Source organism: Tursiops truncatus, chromosome 5 (genome assembly GCF_011762595.2).
Source record: "Tursiops truncatus isolate mTurTru1 chromosome 5, mTurTru1.mat.Y, whole genome shotgun sequence".
NCBI classification, from domain to species: Eukaryota; Metazoa; Chordata; class Mammalia; order Artiodactyla; family Delphinidae; genus Tursiops; species Tursiops truncatus.
The window spans coordinates 88,355,813-88,376,529 of record NC_047038.1 but is presented as its reverse complement, the minus strand read 5'-3'; the positions used below and the strand labels follow the sequence as shown (position 1 = coordinate 88,376,529).

Below are 20,717 nucleotides of genomic sequence, written 5' to 3'. Positions count from 1 at the left end.
AAGGGGTTTATGTGTCTAGGTGATGTCACTCAGCAGCACAGCGGGGAGACTCTGGGTCTGAGAATTCCAAAAGGTAGCAGCAGCAGCTTGGGCCACAAAGTCTTGATGGCCACAAAGTCTTATTTATAATTAGTGGATTTGGGGTACAAAGCAAGCAGGCTCCAGATGGCTAGAAATCTACTTTTTTGGGCTACATTTAAAACAACTGGATATATGAAAATCTGAGTTTGGTGCCAGCTGGCTTTAGAGCTAATGGGTGGGTCTCAACTTGCTGTGAATAAATAAGCAACCTAGGGCCCAATATACAGGAGCTGTCTTTGACTCATTTATGTAGCATTTGTCTTCTTGAAGCTGTTATTTATGATGAGAAGTCAACCTCATTTAGGTTGCTGCTGTGCATTTAATGTGTCAGTTTTCTCTGGCTGCATTTTACAATTTTCTCCTTTTTGTTTTGGTTTGGTTTGTTTCATAGTTTGTCTGCGGCATGCTTAGTTTGTGATGTTCTTTGTATGTATCTGGCTTGGGGTTCACCAAGCATCTTGGCTCTGTAGGTTGATGTTTTTCACCAGATTGAGGTAAATTTTCCATTATGTCTTCAAGTTTATGTTTTTTTCCCCATCTCTTTCTTTTCTATTCCTGGGACTCATTTACATGTATGTTAAACCAGTTGAAATTGTTCCACAAGTGTCTTAGACTTTGTTCAATCCTTTTGTAGTCTTTGTCTTTTCTCTGTTCTTCAAATTGGATAATTTCTGTTGAACTGTGTTCAAGTTCACTGACTGTCTTATGTGGTCTCCAATCTGTCATTGAGCCCATCCAGTAAAGTTTACATGTCAGATGGTGTACTAGAATTTCCATTCGGTTCTTTTTTCTTTTTTTATAATTTTCATTTCTCTGCTGAGATGTCCATGTATTTTCACTCATTATGTCCAACTTTTCCTCTAAGTCCTGAGATTTCATACTGTCTGCTTCTATGGGCTGCTTTTTTTTTTTCTTGATTATGGTTCACATTTTCATACTTCTTACACATTTTTATTGTACACTGAGCAGTATAGATGATAAATTGTAGGGCATTTGGTTTATGTTGCCTTCCTTAAAAGCACTAGGTTTTATTCTGTCTGGTAGTTAATTTATTGTCCATTCCCACTAATCCTTTGAGGCTTGGTTTATCCTTTCTTAGGGCTGGTGTATTTCAATTTTGTTCTTATTTTTATGGCATGGCTTTCTGGTGCCTCAACTGAATACCTGAAGTGTTAAGGAGGCCGTAAGAACACCTAGGGCCCTCAGCCCTGCCTGTCCTCAGGTATCTCTGTCCTGCTCTCAGCCCTGCAGCAGCCATTCATTCACAGACGTCATGGTGTCTTGGCCTGGGCATGCACGGACCAGCCCTCAGACTCAGACCCATGCAGCTTTCTGGACCACCCTCCATAAAGCCCCCTTTTCTTTAGTGCCCTGCCCTGAAAGTTCCAGAACTCCACCCTCCTCAGTTCAGTGAGACTGCTGTCTTGGCTTGGGCTCCAGCTTCCAGTACCAGGGTCCAGACCTGGCCCTGTCAGGAAGCCAGGACCCTCCTGGCATGTTACTCTTCTCACAGGGATCATTGTCCTTTGCCATGTTATTTATTGCAGAAAAAATTCCCTCAAATATTCTATCCAGTTTTATTGTTTTCAATATCAGGAAGGCAACCTATTACTTCCTCATGGAGGAAAGCAGAAGCCATCAACTTAATTTGAATATTGTTAGATTCTGTATACCAGTATTTATTGGATTTCCTGTAAAAATATTATACTAATCTAAAATCAAATCTTCTCACTCAGTTCTCAGTCTTCTTTTAAATTTGAAAATTATTTCTCATTGATGAAGTGTCTGTTCAAATCTTTTGCCCATTGTTAAAGTAGGTTGCTTTTTTCTTTTTAAGTTTTCAGAGTTCTTTATATACACTCAGTATATAAGTCCTCTGTGAAATGTGGCTTTCAAATATTTTCTTCTACTCTGTAGTTTCTTTTCCTTCTCTTAGTAGTGTCTTTCACAAAGAAAATATTTTAACTTTATTGAAGTCCAATTTATCAATTTTTCCTTTTATGCATCAAGACTTTCTTATTATATAAGATTTTTTTTTTTTTGCCGAATCCAAGGTCAAAATATTTTCCTTTTTTGGTAAGTTTTACATTTTAATCATTTAAATTTATGAACCATTTAAGCTAATTTTTATATACATTTTGTCTAGGTTAGGTTCTTAGTTTTGCATATGGGTGTCCATATTATCTATTGTTGCATAACAGATTACCCCAAACTTGGTGGCTGAACACAAGCAACATTATTATCTCATAGTTTCTCTGGGTCAGGTATCTGGTAGTAGCCTATTACCTGGCTAGTTCTGGCTCAGGGAATCTCACGAGGATGCTCTCAGCTCTGGCGGCAGTCACCTCAAGGCTCCAGTGCAGAGAATCTTTTCAGTTCCCAGCTCAATCACATGGTTGTTGAAAGGCCTTGGAAGATTGCTCCCAAGCTTCTCCACATGGTGGTTGGCAGGCTTCTGTTCCTAACTACATGAGCCCACTGGCTGCTTAAGTGTCCTGTCCACATGACAGCTGGCTTCCAACAGTGAGTGATTCAAGTGACTGAGAAAGTGAGAGAGTGCAACCAAGACAAAAGTCAGTCTTAACCTAATCTTAGAAGTGACATCCTTTCATGTCTGCTGCTATTTACTACAAGTAAGTCACTGAGTCCAGCCCCCCACTGAAGGGGAGAAGAATTAAGCTCCATTTATTGAGAGGGAAAGTGTCAAAAGACTTGTGGACACATTTTTTAAGCCACCACAGTGTCCAGCACCATTTGTTGAAAAAACTGTCCTTTCTCCATTAAATTGCCTTTTCATCTATATCAAAAATTAATTGTCCAAATTTAAGTGGGCTTATTTCTAGACTCATTCTCTTCCTTAGGTTAGATAACTTTATAGGAAAATATACATTAATCAAACTTTTATTTAGATTATTTTAAGTTTGAATGATTGGAGATCAGAAGCTCTGTTTTACTCGTATGTAATGACAGAGCGTTCTTTTCCAGGAGCACAGGTGTCTGGCCTCAGAGCCCTGCCTTAAGTCTTTGCCAGTGATATTAGTGTGACCCCAGGGAGCCATGTGGGCTGGCGATATAAGAAGGAAATGTGTAGCTAGGACAGGGGTTATGGACAAGCTGTGCTCTGTCATCATGGCCTTTCTTTTCCTCTCTGAAAGACTGGAACCCCAGATTCGGAGCCCCAGAGCATGGCAGCTAGGCCATCTGGGGTTGAAAGCTTAGACATCTGGCCACATATAAGGGCCAATATAGGGATTGATGCTCAATTTTCAATACTGTTTTAAAAACAAAGACTAAGGGGGAAAAAAGAGAACCCAGATAACCAAATCCTTCATCCTAGCGGGTTTAGTATCAAACAAAAGCTGTTTCTAAAAGTTTAGTTTAAAACACTAATGAACTGCACATGTTTCTCCTTTTGTGTAATTGATATAATCCTATAAAAGCTACATGAAAGTCATTAAAAACTATTTTTTAAAAAGAGTGCTTTGCTAATGAACTAAAAATCAAATAAAAAACAGAATATGTTTGCAAAGTTTCTTATAAAAAGGATTAATACTCCTATTGCATAGATTATTTAGGAAAAAAAGGTATGTATAGCAATAAAAAAAAGAGGACCTAACATGAGCATGCAACACATAGTGGGCAAAATACAAGTGACCATTAAACTTTACTATTTATCAAATAAATAACAATTAAGACAACAATCTTTTGCCCATTCGGTTAACAAAGAGGAAAGTAATATGCAGTGCTGAATGGGGGCATTGTCATATACTTTCATCATGAAAGTAATAATTGTTCTAACTATTCTGAAGGGCCATTCACTAGTCTATTATGAGAGCTATAAAAAAGTGTTTGTACCCTTTAGCATACTAAAGAGAATCAGAAATCATCACAAAACTGGGGATAAAATATAAATATTCATTTATATGATTAAATAACGCACACTAGGATTAAACACTATGCTGACATTTAAAAGTATGTCTTCAAAGAATATTTACTGTCTTGGGAAATGTGTGTGACACATTAAGTGAAATAAGACCAGAAAAGTATGTATGTGTGTACACACACACACACACACACACACACACACACACACAGATAATATGCAGATATCTTGAGGCTATATTCCAAAATAATAAAAGTGACTTTAGTTTTCTCTGGTTTACTGGAATTATGGATGATTTTTATTTTCTTCATATTTTTCCATGATGTCTATATTTTCTGGATGGAACATTATTATCTTTATTATCATAACAAAACAGTCTTTCAAACAATAATTTTTAAGTACACTCAGGAGATATATAACTTGAGGAAATTTGCGGTGAATTTTATTGTAAGGTTATTATTTTTATAATACAAACTTTTTTCTTACTCCTCGGTGGATTTTTTTTTTACTTTTTAATGCCAAGATATTTTATATATTTGCTTTTTTTTTTCTTAAACAGGGCATACCTGTACTTTAGTGACAGAAAAACATTCTATTTTTAGAAGCTACTTGAAAGTCTTCCAACTTTAATAAGATACACATTCTGAAATATTTGTAATTTTTTCATTCAAATTTAATACTCTCTCAGGTGATTTACATATCTATTTCATGTGTATGTTAGATTATACCTCAAGAGAATGATACGCGCTCTAGCCTGACATATAAGTACATCATCCATGAGGACTCTGCACCTACAATCAACAACAACAATGTCATCCAGGAAGAATTAGATACTTTTGAGTGGGCATTGAAGAGCTGGTCTCAGTGTTCCAAACCCTGTGGTGGAGGTAACAATTGAACACATTTATTATATTAAAATGTAATTCATATAAAAGCCAATCTTCTTCCTTCTGCCTTAAGGATTATCTCTAATTGAGGCCACAATCTGAGAAACACCAACTATAACCAAAACTGAATAATACAAAGCATTTTGACTGAAATCTCAGGATCTACAAAGGATAGGAATCCATTCATAACAGTGGTAGGCCTTCTTAAAATCCCCTTGCCTTTCCTCCTTGTCTCATATCCATGTAGTGTTACCCTTAGTCACTTTACTCTTTCCAGACTCTCCCAAATTCAGTGTCCTCTGGTTCTTGCCTTTTTTCTTTTCCACTTTTACTTTCCATACCTATGCATTTCTTTTCAGCGTTAATAATGAAAGAGCTCTTAGTTGCACTATGTACCAGATGCCATTTTACATATTAATGATGAATGCTCACAATGGCTCTATGAGGTCAGTACTATTATTACCTCTGTCGTACTGATAGGGAAACTGAAGCACAGGGAAGATCAGTCATTTGCCTGGGGCCATGAGATACAAACCCAGGGAGGTAGTCTGGCTTCTTCATACGTGTTTCGCATTCTGCCGCCTCTCTGCTCTCTCTAGAGGAGATCCATTAAGCTGTTCTCAGAGTTTCTCAATCTCTGCCATCATCCATTCCTCTAGCTCAGAACAACAAATGCTCCAGAATGGAACTGGCCTAGACAGAATTCTCTCACAATGATACTGAATAATTGAGAACAAGAAATTATTTTGTTGTTTGTATAGGGAATGCCTGGGTAAATATTTCATAATTTTAAATTCAAGGATGTATTTTTAAAGTTTTTTTTTTTCCTCCAGAGGGGGCATAAAATGTTTTTAGATAATTATTTTAAATGACAATTTATTCATCACAAGATGCTTATATAATTTGGATCCTCCCTTCTGTTGTATTATCAACATCTACTTGGTCACAAGACTTATCAGATACACTTTTTTGTTATCTACCAGATCTATTCCTCCCTCACCGGGTTTCCTTCACAACTTTGGAAGGGAAGATTATTGCAAAGGTCTCTTAACTAGCCAACTAAATTTGATTTTCTTCTCTTCGTTTATTTCCAGGGTAATCTTTCTTGAATGGAAGAATGAATGAATGAATGAATTTGAGTAGAATTATACTATTTCCCTGATTCAGATCCTTCAGTCTCCTAATGTGTTACCCTAAAGACACAATGTAATTCTTTTTTTTACAGGGGTATAGTTGTTTTACAATGTTGTGTTAGTTTCTGCTGTACAGCGAAGTGAAGTAGAGTTCCCTGTGCTATACAGCAGGTTCTCATTAGTTATCTGTTTTATACATGTTAGTGTATATATGTCAATCCCAATCTCCCAGTTCACCCACCCCTTTCCCCCCTTGGTGTCCGTATGTTTGTTCTCTGCGTCTGTGTCTCTCTTTCTGCCTTGCAAACCGGTTCCTCTGTACCATTTTCTAGATTCCACATATATGCATTAATATATGATATTTGACACAACATAATTTATGTAATATTCTTGCCCAAAGTGAAAACCTGAATGAATCTAATCATTAGTTGACAAAGAAACCCAAATTGTGGGACATTTTATAAAACAGCTGGCTTATACATTTCAAAAATATTAAAAGACAAAAAGAGGCTCAGAAACTATTCCTAACTAATTCTGTGAAAACTAAATGCAGTGCATGATCATTGATTGGAAAAGCATTTCTATAAAGAACATTCTAGGGACAATTGATAAATTTTGAATATCATCTTTATACTAGATACTAGTATTATATTTGTGTTAAATATTCTGATTTTAAGATTATATTGTGGTTATGTAAGAGAATGTGCTTGTTATGAGCTGAGGTATTTGGAAGTGAAGAATCAGGATGTCAGCAACTTACTCTCAAGTGGTTCAGCAACATTTTATATATAAATGTATATATAGTATGTGTATTATATATTATAATTAATTTATATATATAAATATATATCAAATATGGTGACATGGTAACACAAAGTTAATCTAGATGCAAGGCACGTAACATGTTCATTGTGCTTTCCTTACACGTTTTTTGTAGATTTGAAATGTTTCAAAATTAAAAAATATATACACATATATTTTTTTAAACGTCTAAGTCAGTGCTTGTGGAGACCTTCAGTAACTCCCTGGATAAAGTCCAAACATTTGTCTGACATTCAAGGCTTTTAAGAACAGATCCTTTCCCATCTGTTGGGAAAAGCCATTCAAAGAGACCTACAATTTTCTATATGTCTTTTCTGTAGAAGCCTATGTCACTGGGTATTGTTGCCATAGTTTTCATATCTGACTCTCACAGGAGACTATTTATCAGGGTCTAGTTTATTAACAAGCATGCAGTTGCTATTTAATACTTTGTAATATTTATTAAAGATAAAGGATTTTTATTTATTTAATTTTTATTTAACTAATATGCTTCTGAAACTTCAGCACCTAGAACAGTGCCTGACTCAATAAATATTTGATAAATGAATGAATGAGTGAATGATCAAATGTATGATGGAATGAATAAGTGATTAAATCCAAAGAAATATATTTCTCTTACCAGGTTTCCAGTACACTAAATATGGATGCCGTAGGAAAAGTGATAATAAAATGGTTCATCGTAGCTTCTGTGAGGCCAACAAAAAGCCAAAACCTATTAGAAGAATGTGCAATATTCAAGAGTGTACACATCCACTGTAAGTGTTTATTTTAACTATCATATACTGAGGACAAAATAAAAAGGATTTAAATGTCTTCAGCTCTTTTTAGTTTTAACTTAATTTTTAGTCAAAGCTAATACATATACCTGGTTACAATGATCAGATCATTTCACAGGAATTATATAAAGCTGTAGTCCTGTGGGTTTTTTTCCCATATCTCTGCTTCTCAAAAATAACTGCTTTTATTTATTCTTCTCTTTTTTTATTGAAATATAGTTGACTTACAATATTGTGTTAGTTTCAGGTGTACAGCAAAGTGATTCAGTTATGGTTTTTTTTTAGATTATCTTACATTATAGGTTATTACAAGATATTGAATGTATCAGTAGTTCCCTGTGCTATACAGTACATCTTTGTTGCTTTTCTATTTTATGTATAGTAATTTGTATCTGTTAATCCCATACTCTTAATTTATCCCTCCTTCCCTCTCTTTCCCCTTTGGTAACCATAAGTTTGAGTTTGTTTTCTATGTCTGTGAGTCTCTTTCTGTTTTATATATAAATTCATTTGTGTGTGTGTGTGTGTGTGTGTGTGTGTGTGTGTGTGTGTGTATCAATACTGATACTGATATTCAGAGTTCATATTATTCTAACAACATGTGTCTCTCTTGAGAGTTGAGTCACTTAGCATGCTCTGCTTATGTTTCTTTTCTTACTAAACTTTGTTTCTCCTAGAGTTAGTGAATGTCTTGATTTTTATGTATCATTTTCTACTACTTTTCACTAATTCATCCCCAAACTCTTCTCTAAATGCTACGCACTCAAGTATCCTGTCCTTGTGTCTTCTTAGAGACATGTCCCAGAGAGTTCTCTGTGTTCTAGCTCCTGCCTGAGCTTCTACACAGCTTCCTTCCTGGGGCTTCTTTTTACCATCCTCCAAGAGATTCCTACTGCATGTCTCTTGTATTGGACCTCCTGTTTTCTGCATTCTTTTTCTTATCTTTTAGAGTATTCATTCATTCTGGTAGGGCATATCTTTCAGTAGTTTCATGAAAAAACTATATACAAAGGAAAAATTTTATATAAGAATTAAGCTTCTATACACCTAAGAAAAGTATATAATAGGTTAAAGTATAAGGGTAGGTAAGAAGTCTTTCTTCTACTCTTACTCTTGATCATTTTGACACACATGTATGTATACCATTCCAACCTATATTTTTCTCAGAATTTATAAACTTGCTCCATTATTTTCTAGACTCCAGTTATGCTCTTGAAAAGTCATTTGCTATTCTAATTCTCAATTATTTCTATGTGACCTCTTTTTTTTTCTGTCTTTCAAAGTTTATAGGATCATTTTGTTCCTAGTGTCTTGAAATTTCATAGTGATAAACTGCCTTTGTGCTCATTTTTTCGCATCTCTTGTGCTGTATATTTGTAGACATTTTAAAACACAAAACTAATATCTTTTACCTCTGGGAAATTTTCTTGTATTTTTTCTTTGAAAAGTTTCCCCTATGATTTTCAGTATTCTTTCTGGGAAATTTGTAGTTAGGGTTTCTAGACAGATCTAATTCTTTTCTTTTCTTTTCTCTCCTGGTATTTACTGTTCTTCCTGCTGAATTTTTCCATTTTTGCTATTATGTCATTAACATCCAAGAGAGTTTTAACATCCAAGTGCTGTTTTGTTTATCAGATGTTCTGTTTTCCAGACATTTGATTCTTATTTCAAAGATGTAATATATTCGTTTATCTTTCTTAGGCTCTTAAAGATTATTTGCTTTTTTGTGCATTACTTCTTCTATTTCTTTTTTCCCTTCGTTCAGCATTTGCGTTAGAGACTTTCTATGTCTGGTGAACATTGGCTGTTCACATGTGTATAGAATGCAGCATTAAACTTCTGTATGATACATAGGAATGTTATGGAGACAGTAGATCCTGAGAGTTCTCACCACAAGGAGAATTGTTTTTTCTTTTCTTTCTTTGCATCTATATGAGATGATGGATGTAACTAAACCTGTTGTGGTAGTCATCTCACAATATATGTAACTCAAACCATCATGCTGAACACTTTACGAGTGTATGCCATTTTATTTATTTTTTTATTGTCATTCTGGGAATTTCAGGAGGGAATAAGGTAACAGAAAGTATCTATGACTATGAAGTATATACTTCTCATGTTAACACCTATCTTTAAGTGAGAGTCACAGTGGAAGCCTTCAAAATTGAGTAAAATTTCTTAGTTGCCACAATTCATTCTACTGCCAGTTGAAAACCTATGTCAGTCTTAAACTCTGAATAGCAAAGACTGCCAAGGTTTTAACCTGTTTATATTTTGGTGCTCCATACAGACAAAAAGAAAAAAAAATTGCACAGGGAAAGTAACTTTGGAAAGGATAAATAGAATGCCTCCATTACATACTAACAGATTGATTACCTAGTTGGAATCAATGGTGACAACCCTTTGGGACATATGCAATGATGAACTGTCTGTCATATTGTATCCATAGCTAATTTGGAGAGGGCTGGGGCACTGACATCGAATTTGGACATAGAATTTGGGAATGTCCCATAGGATATCTTTTTGAAAATAAATTCCTTGGAAATATTTCTATCAGGTATATTCGTGGAAGCAGTTTCTGCTCAGGCCCAGATGCATACAACCTTTACCTTTTCATCAGGTCCAATAAGGGCCTATATGAAGAACTGAATTTTCCAAACGTGATGGATATGTCAGGTAGCCTTCACAGCAACAAGCATAGAGATGGAACTGTAATCTCATTTAGAGTATTCAAACATGAGTAAACTCATGAGGTAATGAAAAAGCAGCAGCAGCCAAACCACCTTGTCATAGCCGGCATCAGATGGAGCCTTTTTTAATTTCCTTTCAGATATTTAACACCATGAGGCAATATGGCTGAGAATTAATTGGTTTTATTTATTTTAATGAGTTGGTTTTTATAATTTTATAATTATTTATTATAATGAGTTGGTTTCTATTTTATTTTATTTTTATTGAAGTATAGTTGATTTACAATGTTGTGTTAGTTTCAGGTAGACAGCAAAGTGATTCAGTTATATATATATATATATATATATATATGTATGTATATATGTTCTTTTTCAGATTCTTTTCCTTTATAGGTTATTACAAAATATTGAGCAGAGTTCCCTGTGCTATATAGTGGGGTTCTTGTTGATTATCTCTTTTATATATAGCAGCTTGTATCTGCTGATCCCAAACTCTTAATTTATCACTCCTCCACCCCCTTTCCCCTTTGGTAACCATAAGTTTGTTTTCTATGTGTGTGAATCTATTTCTGTTTTGTAAATAAGTTCATTTTTAGCATATTTTTAGATTCCACATATAAGTGATATCATGATACTTGTCTTTGTCTGACTTCCTTCACTTAGTATGATAATCTCTAGGTCCATTCGTGCTGCTGTAAATGGCATTATTTCATTTTTTATGGCTGAGTAATATTCCATTGGATATATGTGCCACATCTTCTTTATGAGTTGGTGCTATTTTGGGAAACTACCATCATGCCTGAACCTAAGGGGACAACTTTAAGATGAGTTTCAGAAACCCTCTGAGGATGATCCTTTTGGAAAAGAGAAGGTTGTTTCAGAGTCACTGGGAGACAGAATACTAGGGCATAACAAATAGATGTGCCCCGCCTATGACTGTTAGAAAGTTTTCAGACTTTTTGTTTGATGTGCCCGTCTTTCTGAACCTGCCCCGTGGGGCGGGGGCACATCATTCAGAGGGCAGAAAGAGCTAGGCTTGCGGTGCAGGGAGGGGCACACCACACAACCCGGTTGCCAAGTTCAGTCTTAACCCCCATCCTCAGCTGGGCGGCAGAAGAATGGGAGCACTGCACCAAAACCTGCGGCAGTTCCGGCTATCAGCTCCGCGCCGTGCGCTGCCTCCAGCCGTCCCACGACGGCACCAACCGCTCGGTGCACAGCAAGTACTGCGTGGGGGGCCGTCCAGAGAGCCGCCGGCCTTGTAACAGAGTGCCCTGCCCGGCCCAGTGGAAAACGGGGCCCTGGAACGAGGTGGGTGTGCGAATTCTGTGTGCGTTGGCAGGGGGCGGTGGGGGGGGGGGAGGGGTAAGGACGTGAAGTATATTTTAATTTGGCTTCTGTATCAGGTAGGCTTTGTGTGAATTGCAAAACTGTCACATATTTTGGAAGCATTACGCATCTGTAGGTATTAGGAAAAACTCACAGTTTAAAACAGTGTTTGCATGAAAGATTAGTTGATGGGGGCAAACCACGTTTGGATGTCTTGTGACACAGAGGCCTCTGAAAAGTGACTGATCTTCTGTCTGGTATTTTTTCTGAACTGCACCTTTCCTCCTGGATACATTCCAAACCCCTGACCTTGAATGCAGGGCCCTGCCCCATTTGACACCACACGAATGCTTCTTTTTTTTCTTTTTGTTGAAGTGTAGTTGATGTAACCTTAGAGTACCTTAGAGTCAGGTGTACAACTTAATGATTGGATATTTGTATACATTGCAAAATGACAACCACAATAAATCCCATGATAACTCTTCTTTGTTCATCTTCCTTTATTCTAACTGTTTGTCCCAGTCTGAGTAAACTGTTTACTGTTTCAAAGACCATGCTGGTCTGAGCCTCCTCCCTTTTGGCTGGCTTGCCCCTCCCCCTGCTCCTATGTGACCATATGCCCCTCATCCATCAAGGCTCAGCTCCATGGTCCAAAATACCACCTTCCAGGGCTGCCCTTCCCGGCAGTCCTTCCTCCACATTCCAAAGGCAAAGAGGCCTTCCAGTGGCTTGCTGATCACAGCAGTGTACTGTAACTCCTGTCTTTGAGCCTGTGCTTGCCACTAGTCCATGCATTTCTCAAGAAACCAGGTGCTTTGCTTCCCCAGCGCCCAGTCGGTGCCTGTCCAAATGACGTCTCCTTGGTGACAGGCTGAGTCAGTGTCTCATTGCCCGTATTAACCACAGTTCTTTGATATATCTAAAAACTCCAAATGAAGAATCAGGGGGCGATAGTAGAGTGGCTCGGAGGAAAGGGCAGCAAAAAGTAGACAGAGGACAAAGGAGGGAGTGGAGAGCAGGCCCAGGAGGGAAGGAACAGGCAAATGAAAGTGACCTGCATAGGACCTTAAGGATAACTCATGTCTTGTTCCCCTCAGAGTCCTGGAACAAGCATCCCTCCTCTACAGCTCCTACCTAGATCAATAGCACGGCTGCTTCTGGGCTTAGTTTTAGAGGAGTTAGCCCATTCCTTAAAGAAATGAATTTGTGGGAAAAGAGTAATAGTAGCTCCAAAGAGGTTTAATTAACCAACATAGCATGTCAGTCAATTCACCATTTGTAAGGAAATTAAAAAATAAGAGAGAATGGGAAGCTCAATCTGTGACAGGCTCTCTGAAAACGGGCTCCACTACTGCTTTTAGGAACTACGGAAGGAGTTACATTATAACAATGACTTGTTTGGCATCAAATGCTTACTATATGCCAGGCATAACTGTTTTATATACATTGTCTCCTTTGCCTTCATTTAGTCCTACAGCAATTCTATGAAGCTTTCAGAGAAAGAACAATGCTCCCAGGGTAAAGCTAGGATTCTCTGTCTCCCAAGTCACTGTAACACTGGGCCGTAGAGAAAGAACTCCAGAGCTGTGTATGCGTGTGTGCTCGTGTGTGCATGTGTGTGTCTGAGTGTGCACATGGGGAAAGGAAGAAAGACAGTCCTGGTGGAATAAACGTCTATAATCACAGCCTTTGTTTCTGTAGTGTTCGGTAACCTGCGGCGAAGGGACAGAGGTGAGGCAGGTCCTCTGCAGGGCGGGTGACCACTGCGATGGTGAAAAGCCTGAGTCTGTCCGAGCCTGTCAGCTGCCTCCCTGTAATGGTAGGTGTGACACTGATGGATTTCACTGTTCTGATCATGGTTTTTGAGCCTCAAAAAGCAGAACTTCCTTTCTGGGCAAGCTCTGGCATTTCCATTTGCTTACTGAAAAATGACTAAAGGAAAACACCCTTGAGATATTAGCTTAATAGAGTTCTTTAAGATGGGTGTCTGCGGCAACGTCCCCTCCATTTAGTTATCATAACCGCTGCGGCCTCTGTGGTTCCCAGTAGGCAGTAATGCTGGGGTGAGGGCCGTGTCATGTGTATGTAGCTTCTGTCAATTTGTGTTTCTAGAAGCTACGTGTTTTCTCTCTTTGATTTTCTTTATGACTTCACATCATTGTCAAAGGCATAATAATGCAGAAGGTTTGGCAATACTTTACTAAAATCATTCAGTTTAGGCATGTGGATGATAAATGTCGTTCACAAAGCCACTTCCAGTACCTGCTCATCCATTTTCATAGACTTGAACAGCGTGCTTTCAAAATAGATACCTTGTGCCTATGCTAAAATTTGCCTTACTCTTGCCATATTGCAAAAGCGGAGTCTCGTCTCTTTAAAGTACAGATCTTCCTCAATTTACAATGGAGTTACATCCTGATAAACTCATCCTAAGTTGAAAATACTGTCAGTCGAAAATGCATTTAAAACATCTAACCTACTGAACACCATAGCCTAGCGTGCTCCAAACACTTACGTTTGCCTATAGTTGGGCAAAATCATCTAACACAAGGCCTATTTGATAATAAAGTGTTGAATACCTCATATAATTTATTGAATACTATACTGAAGGTAAAAAACATAATGGTTGTCTGGGTACAGAATGGTTATAAGTGTGTCAGTCATTTGCCCTCGTGGTCGCCTGGCTGACTGGGAGCTGCAGCTGCTGCGCTGCCCAGCATCACAAAAGAGTATCATTCCATGTATCCCTAGCTCAGAAAAGATCCAAATTCAAAGTACTACTGAATGCATATGGCTTTCACACCATCATAAAGTCCAAAAATCGTAAGTAGAACCATCATAAGTCAGAGGACATCTGTATAATTTCATTTGCTATTGTAAAACAAATAGCATATATTGGATGGTTTCAGTTTCTATCACTGTCTCCTTCTTCCTCCTTTTCTGCCTCTCTCTGCATCTGTCTGTGTCCTTTGTGTCTCATTTTGTTTGTTTGTTTGTTTGTTTGTTTGTTTTGCGGTACGCGGGCCTCTCACTGTTGTGGCCATTTCCATTGCGGAGCACAGACTCCGGACACGCAGGCTCAGCGGCCATGGCTCATGGGCCCAGCCGCTCCGCGGTATGTGGGATCTTCCCGGACCGGGGCATGAACCCCTGTCCCCTGAATCAGCAGGCGGACTTTCAACCACTGCGCCACCAGGGAAGCCCTGTGTCTCATTTTCTATCTCCACTTTTCTCTCCTCTCCTTTCCTCTGTGGGTTTCGCTCTCTGTCTCTGACTTGCTGTCACTTGCTGTCTGTATGTTGCTCACTTTCTGTATATATCACTCGTGCTTTTCCACCTCACTCTTTCTTTTCATTCTCTCTTTCTCTCCCCCCCCCAGTCTCCCTACCTCTACCTCTTTTCTCTCTTTCTCCTGCTCTCTCCCTTTCCTCTTCTCTCTCTCCTCATCTCTTCGTGACTCTCTCCTTCTTCTCTATTTCCCTCTTTTTCTCTCTGACACTCCTCCTTCCCCCTTTTCTGGCACATGTGTCTGTCAGTGTCTCTCTTTCTCCTCCACTTTTCTCTGTCGTTCCTCACCCTCCCTGCCCACCTCCCTGTCTCTGCCACTCTGCATCTGTCTCTCCATCTCCCCGTGTCTCTTGCCTTCCCTGCCTTCTCTCTGTCCCAGTCCCCGTGTCCCTACCCCTCTGATTCTCTGTGCCTGTCTCTCTCTCCCTCTCTCTCTTTGTATCCTCCCACTGCCTGTCTACTCTTCCAAAGAAACCTTATAAAATATTTCTTTGTACATTTTCCTTTGAAATGTGGGGTGGCATGAACAAGTATGACCATGAGGGGGAGACAAAGGACTTATATATTTCATCATTTTTCTCTGGAAAGTATATTTGAAACTTCAAATCACAAGTAAAAGCCAAAAGAACAAATTTACCTAGTTAGAAGCTATAACATTTCCTGTCACCGTAGTATTTTACTCTTACATAGGCATTACTGTCAGGAGGTTAAACACTTTTCGAGTAAGCTTTATTGATCTTAATAACTGGTAGAGGTATATATTTCTGCAGATATGCCCAACTGTCAGCAAGAATTTGCTTGATACTTTTCCTTAAGCCAAAAGAAAATGTTATAGGCATAGAAAGCTATAGCCATAGAAAAAATAATTCAGATAGGAAAAGGGATTGATACTTGAGGTGAAACCCATTAATGTGATTCTCAGGCATTTACAACCTAATTAGATTATTATCTTAGCTAATATGAATTATTCAAACACATCATACTGTATCATAGATGTGTAAATGTGAGGAAAATACAAGTCATTCCACAGCTTGGGAAGTGGGCATGGCATTATAACGCTAACAAAGGTGGTAAGTTTAGCCTGTTTTGGCCCTGACAACTGACCCTCTTTTTTTCCCCTCGAACTTTAGAAAAGGGATTTAATTTCTTTGGCAAGTTATATAGCAGGTTCCTTACTTAGCAATGTAGAATCACCTAATATTACATTGTAATTTTAAGTGATTATATCATATAAATGCCACAATTTACAATTCTTTGCATTTATTAATTGGATATGGGATCAGTATTCTGTGTTGGACTGTGTGCATGGGCTCTCTGCATAGGATATGCTCTGGAATGGCTGAAAAGAAATACAAACTAACATTTTCATGAGCTCAATGTTTGGATTTTTTGAAATCTAATTCTTATAACCTATGATCAATAAAATTAAAAAATAATAGAAATAGTCTGTACACACACACCTACCAAGTGTTTTGTGAGTGTTACTTTAGTACTCTTTAAAGTACTATCAATTCAATGAAATTAAAGAACCATGAATTGTTCATAAGAAAGTTGGCACCCTTTACCCAGATTTGTGCTTTCAAATAACAAATAACCTGAGAACGTTCAATGGTAAACATGAAACTGTTGCCTTCACTCTGGAGAATGTTCTCCAAATCAAAATAGTATCTTGATTTTTCTTTTGGTAATATAGTTTTAAGATTTAATATGTTCCAACAGGTCTTTAGTATTTATTTTGATTTTAAATTTAAATTTAATATAGAGGCTACTCTATTATAAAGAAAGAACTATCATAAAATTTAAAAAACCAGTGCCCTCTATATCTTAAAAATATGGTAAAACTAATTCTATTTTCTCATTCTAAAATCAGATATGTATTTCTACTAGGAAGAAAAAATTACCCTTGATCTGAAGACTCTTGATGGAGATGTGAAAGTGCTGGTCAATTCAAGTGCTTTGCACATAGAGAATACTTATTTTAGTAAATTCATCCTAATATTCATATTTTTAACGTGAAGTCTAATGTGGCAACTCCCATAAATGTTAGCTTTTACTTAAAATTTTTTATATTCATATACGATTTAAGTTTCTTCCCTCCTTTTATTCATTTTTAGTTATATTTATATTTAAAATGGAATATAGTTGAAATACAGTACTATGTTAATTTCAGATGTACTACCTGGTGATTTTGCATACACTATGCATAATGTATTTGCATACATTATGAAATGATCACCACAATGAGTCTGTCCCCATAGAAAGTTATTAACATGCGACTGGCGATATTCCTTACGCTGTATGTCACATCCCTATGGCCTATTTATTTTATAACTGGAGGTTTATACCTCTTAATCCCCTTCACCTGTTTTGCCCCTCCCTCAGCAATTGCCCATTTGTTCTCTGTATCTATGATTCTGTTTTTTGTTTTGTTTGTTTTGTTTTGTTTTTTAGATTCCACATATAAGTGAAATCATACAATATTTATCTTTCTCTGTCTGACTTATTTCACTTAGCTTAATGCTCTCTAGCTCCATCCTTGTTGTCCTCCTTTTATGTTTGGATGTATGTCTCATTTTGTTGTCTTTTAATCTTTGCAGATGAGCCATGTTTGGGAGATAAATCCATATTCTGTCAAATGGAGGTGCTGGCGCGATACTGCTCCATACCAGGTTATAACAAGTTATGTTGTGAGTCATGTAGCAAGCGCAGCAGCACCCTGCCACCACCATACCTTCCAGAAGCTGCTGAAACTCATGATGATGCTATCTTTAACTCCAGTGACCTCCCCGAATCTCTAATGATGCCTACATCTTTGGTTCCTTACTATTTAGAGACTCCTGCTGAGAAGAAGAAATCTTTGAGCAGGATCTCTTCTGTAGGAGGTCCAAATGCACATGCTGCTTTCAGGCCAGACAGTAAATCCAGTGGTGCTAACCTACCCCAGAGGAGAGCTCAGCCAGCAGAAAACAAGACTCTGAGACTGTCCTCCCCACCCACCAAGAGTGGCCACCTCAGTTCATCTCCACAAATGGCTGCTGCCCCCTTCCTTGCAGCCAGTGATTCCATAGGTGCTTCTTCTCAGGCAAGAACCTCAAAGAAAGATGAAAAGATTATTGACAAGAGACGTCCGCTAAGATCATCCACATTGGAAAGATGAGAAAGTGAAGCCAAAAGGCTAGACATCAGTGGAAAATCTGGACAAGCTCGCTCTCCCTGTGGTGCATACAGCTTGTTTAAAGTGGAAATCTCCATAAATCATCAACTCATTTTATCTGTACGTGGAAGAACAAAAAGTGCTGGTTCACTTTCTAGTTGCTTTCATCCTCCTTTTGTTCTGCATTGACTCATTTACCAGAATTCATTGGAAGAAAGCACCAAAGATTATTAACCGAAGGAAAGTAAGTTGCTAAGCGTGTTGGTCATTTTCTAAAGCAGAAAAGGGACTGGAATCAATTGTGCATATCAGCTGATTTTTTTGTTGTTGTTTTTAAAAAGTTACAGTAAAAATAAAAAAGAGGTGCCAATGGTTTACATTTTAACAAAAGGTTTTGAAAATGGAGCAAAGAATTCTTAGACTTGTATTCCTATTTATCTATATTAGAAATATTGTATGAGCAAATTTGCAGCTGTTGTGTAAATACTGTATATTGCAGAAATCAGTATTATTTTAAGAGATGTGTTCTCAAATGATTGTTTACTATATTACATTTCTGGATATTCTAGGTGCCTGTCATTGAGTATTGCCTTATTTGACGTTCTATGAGTTGATTTTCAAAGCAGAATATTACAAAGAAGTTAGAAACACCGCTACTGACAATACAAAGGGTTTTGTTGTGTGGTTTTGTTTGATCAGCAATGTGACACCTAAATTACAGAACAAGAAAAAAAAACAGATAAGCTGCAGATATAGAGATTTCAACTTACCTACTACCTTCCATACTTTAAATAAAAAAGAATAAGTTTGGTGTCTTAGTATACTTGCAGTCACAGGGAACAGAGACCAGTAAATGAACCTGTGCAGGACAAAATGGAAACCCTTTTACCAGGGCCTCAAAAGACACCATTGAATTGTCCTGCTTTCCTGTGTTGTTTTTAATTGTCCCATTGTTGACATATACAAACAGGTATACTCAATGTACTGTAATTATTAACAAAGGAAAAATGTACTGAGATCATTTGTTTGTATGTCAGTAGCTGAGAAAAGCAGCGTTGAACTAGAAATAACAATCAAGTATAGCAGGGCTTTAAAAGGGCTCTGGAAGCAGCTTCAAGAAAGCATTTGTCGATGGTTGCAATATTTATTTTCCTCATGGTTCATATCTACATGTTCACAACCACCATGCATCTGACTGCAATAATGTGCTAGTAATTTATGTCAGTGATCACCTGACTCACAGTGAAGCCAGAAATGCTCTCTCCAGGGAGTAGATGTAAAGTACTTGTATATAGAATTCAGAACTGAAGATATTTATTAAAAGTTGATTTTTTTTCTTGATAGTATTTTTATGTACTAAATATTTACGCTAATATCAATGACATATTTTGGTAAACTAGAGAGACATAATTAGAGATGCATGCTTTGTTCTGTACATAGAGGAGAAATTTAAGCAAACTACAGCAGCCAAATCAAAGAGCTAAAATTGAACAAAATTGATGTTATGCAAATTTTGCATTTTTAGAGTAGTTGATGCAAAGTTGGTAACTTTTTCCCCTTTGACGAAACATAAAATAGTATGGGCTCAGATAGCTAGCTGTTTAATGAAATAGGGAATTAAAAACACCAAAAAAGAAGTATGTGAAGGAGATAAATACTTCATGAATTACACTTAAAAGAAAAAAGAAAGATAAGTGTTGACAGCACAATGATTTGGAGGTCAGTTCCTGAACTGTCTAAAAATACATTATGCAAACTAAAATATAGATATGTTAATTTCTCAAAGCACAGAATGTGCAAGAACGTTTGCCTTTTAACCATGGTAAAAATAACAGCTTCACCTATTGACTCTATACCTCTAAAGAATCGCTGCTACTTGGTGCAAGACTTTGAAAGTCAAATGAATTAGGTGAATTCCAGATTGTAAAACAATCCCTGAACCTCAAATAGAAGTCATTTTTTTCCCCTAAAAATTTCCCGAGCATGAAATTCTCCTCTAGTTTGCTTGCGTGTGCATGCATCTGGTCCACAGGGGAACACAGAGAAACCTGGTCACACACATACACCTCCCATAAAGATGTATATATTCATTACATTTCTGATCTTTGAGCTTCCTTTTCTACTAAGCTAAAAATTCCTTTTTATCAAAGTGTACACTACTGATGCTGTTTGTTGTATTGGGAGCACGTAGCAATAAAAATGTTAACAAAATATAGAGCTGGCTCAATCGAGATTTTATCATTAGATTCATCACTGAGTAGTGGAAACATGTTATTTCCTCCTACAAAGTGAAATAGTATCAAGTTCATTTGCTACTTGGACTTTCTCTAAAGAGACTCAAACAAAGTGACCGTGTCTCCTCTTCTCACATCAGGTTGTATCATAATATTTTTTAAATAACATTTTAAAAAAAAGAAAATAAGAGGTTACGGGAGTGGCTTTTTGCCTAAGTCCATCCCACAGAACTTGAAGAGACAGAAAGTGGCAATAATGCTAGGGGTATGAGAAGGAAAAGGGGCACTTCTGTTTTTAAAATGTGTCATCCCAGGGTAGTTTTTAGAAAAGCAACCCTCAGCTTTGAACCCTGAGGATTGGTGGGAGCACATCACCCCAGGACTCAGGAGTGTGGGAAGGACAGGACATCCCAGAAGAGGGCATTTCTTTCTGTAAGAGG

General features: G+C 37.5%; 1 protein-coding gene across 2 annotated transcripts in view; it reads left to right on the top strand.

Moving 5' to 3' along the window:
• The window catches only part of ADAMTS3 (ADAM metallopeptidase with thrombospondin type 1 motif 3), a 289,741-nt gene extending 269,481 nt beyond the window's left edge, over window positions 1–20,260 (top strand). For both annotated transcript variants that reach the window (XM_033857125.2, XM_073805322.1), the window contains exons 18-22: window positions 4,686–4,851; window positions 7,429–7,561; window positions 11,376–11,583; window positions 13,303–13,420; window positions 17,487–20,260. In XM_033857125.2, coding sequence (XP_033713016.1) covers window positions 4,686–4,851; window positions 7,429–7,561; window positions 11,376–11,583; window positions 13,303–13,420; window positions 17,487–18,046 — 1,185 coding nt within the window. In that variant the 3' untranslated portion in view covers window positions 18,047–20,260. The remainder of the gene's footprint in view (window positions 1–4,685; window positions 4,852–7,428; window positions 7,562–11,375; window positions 11,584–13,302; window positions 13,421–17,486) is intronic.
• The last annotated feature ends 457 nt before the right edge of the window (window positions 20,261–20,717 follow it).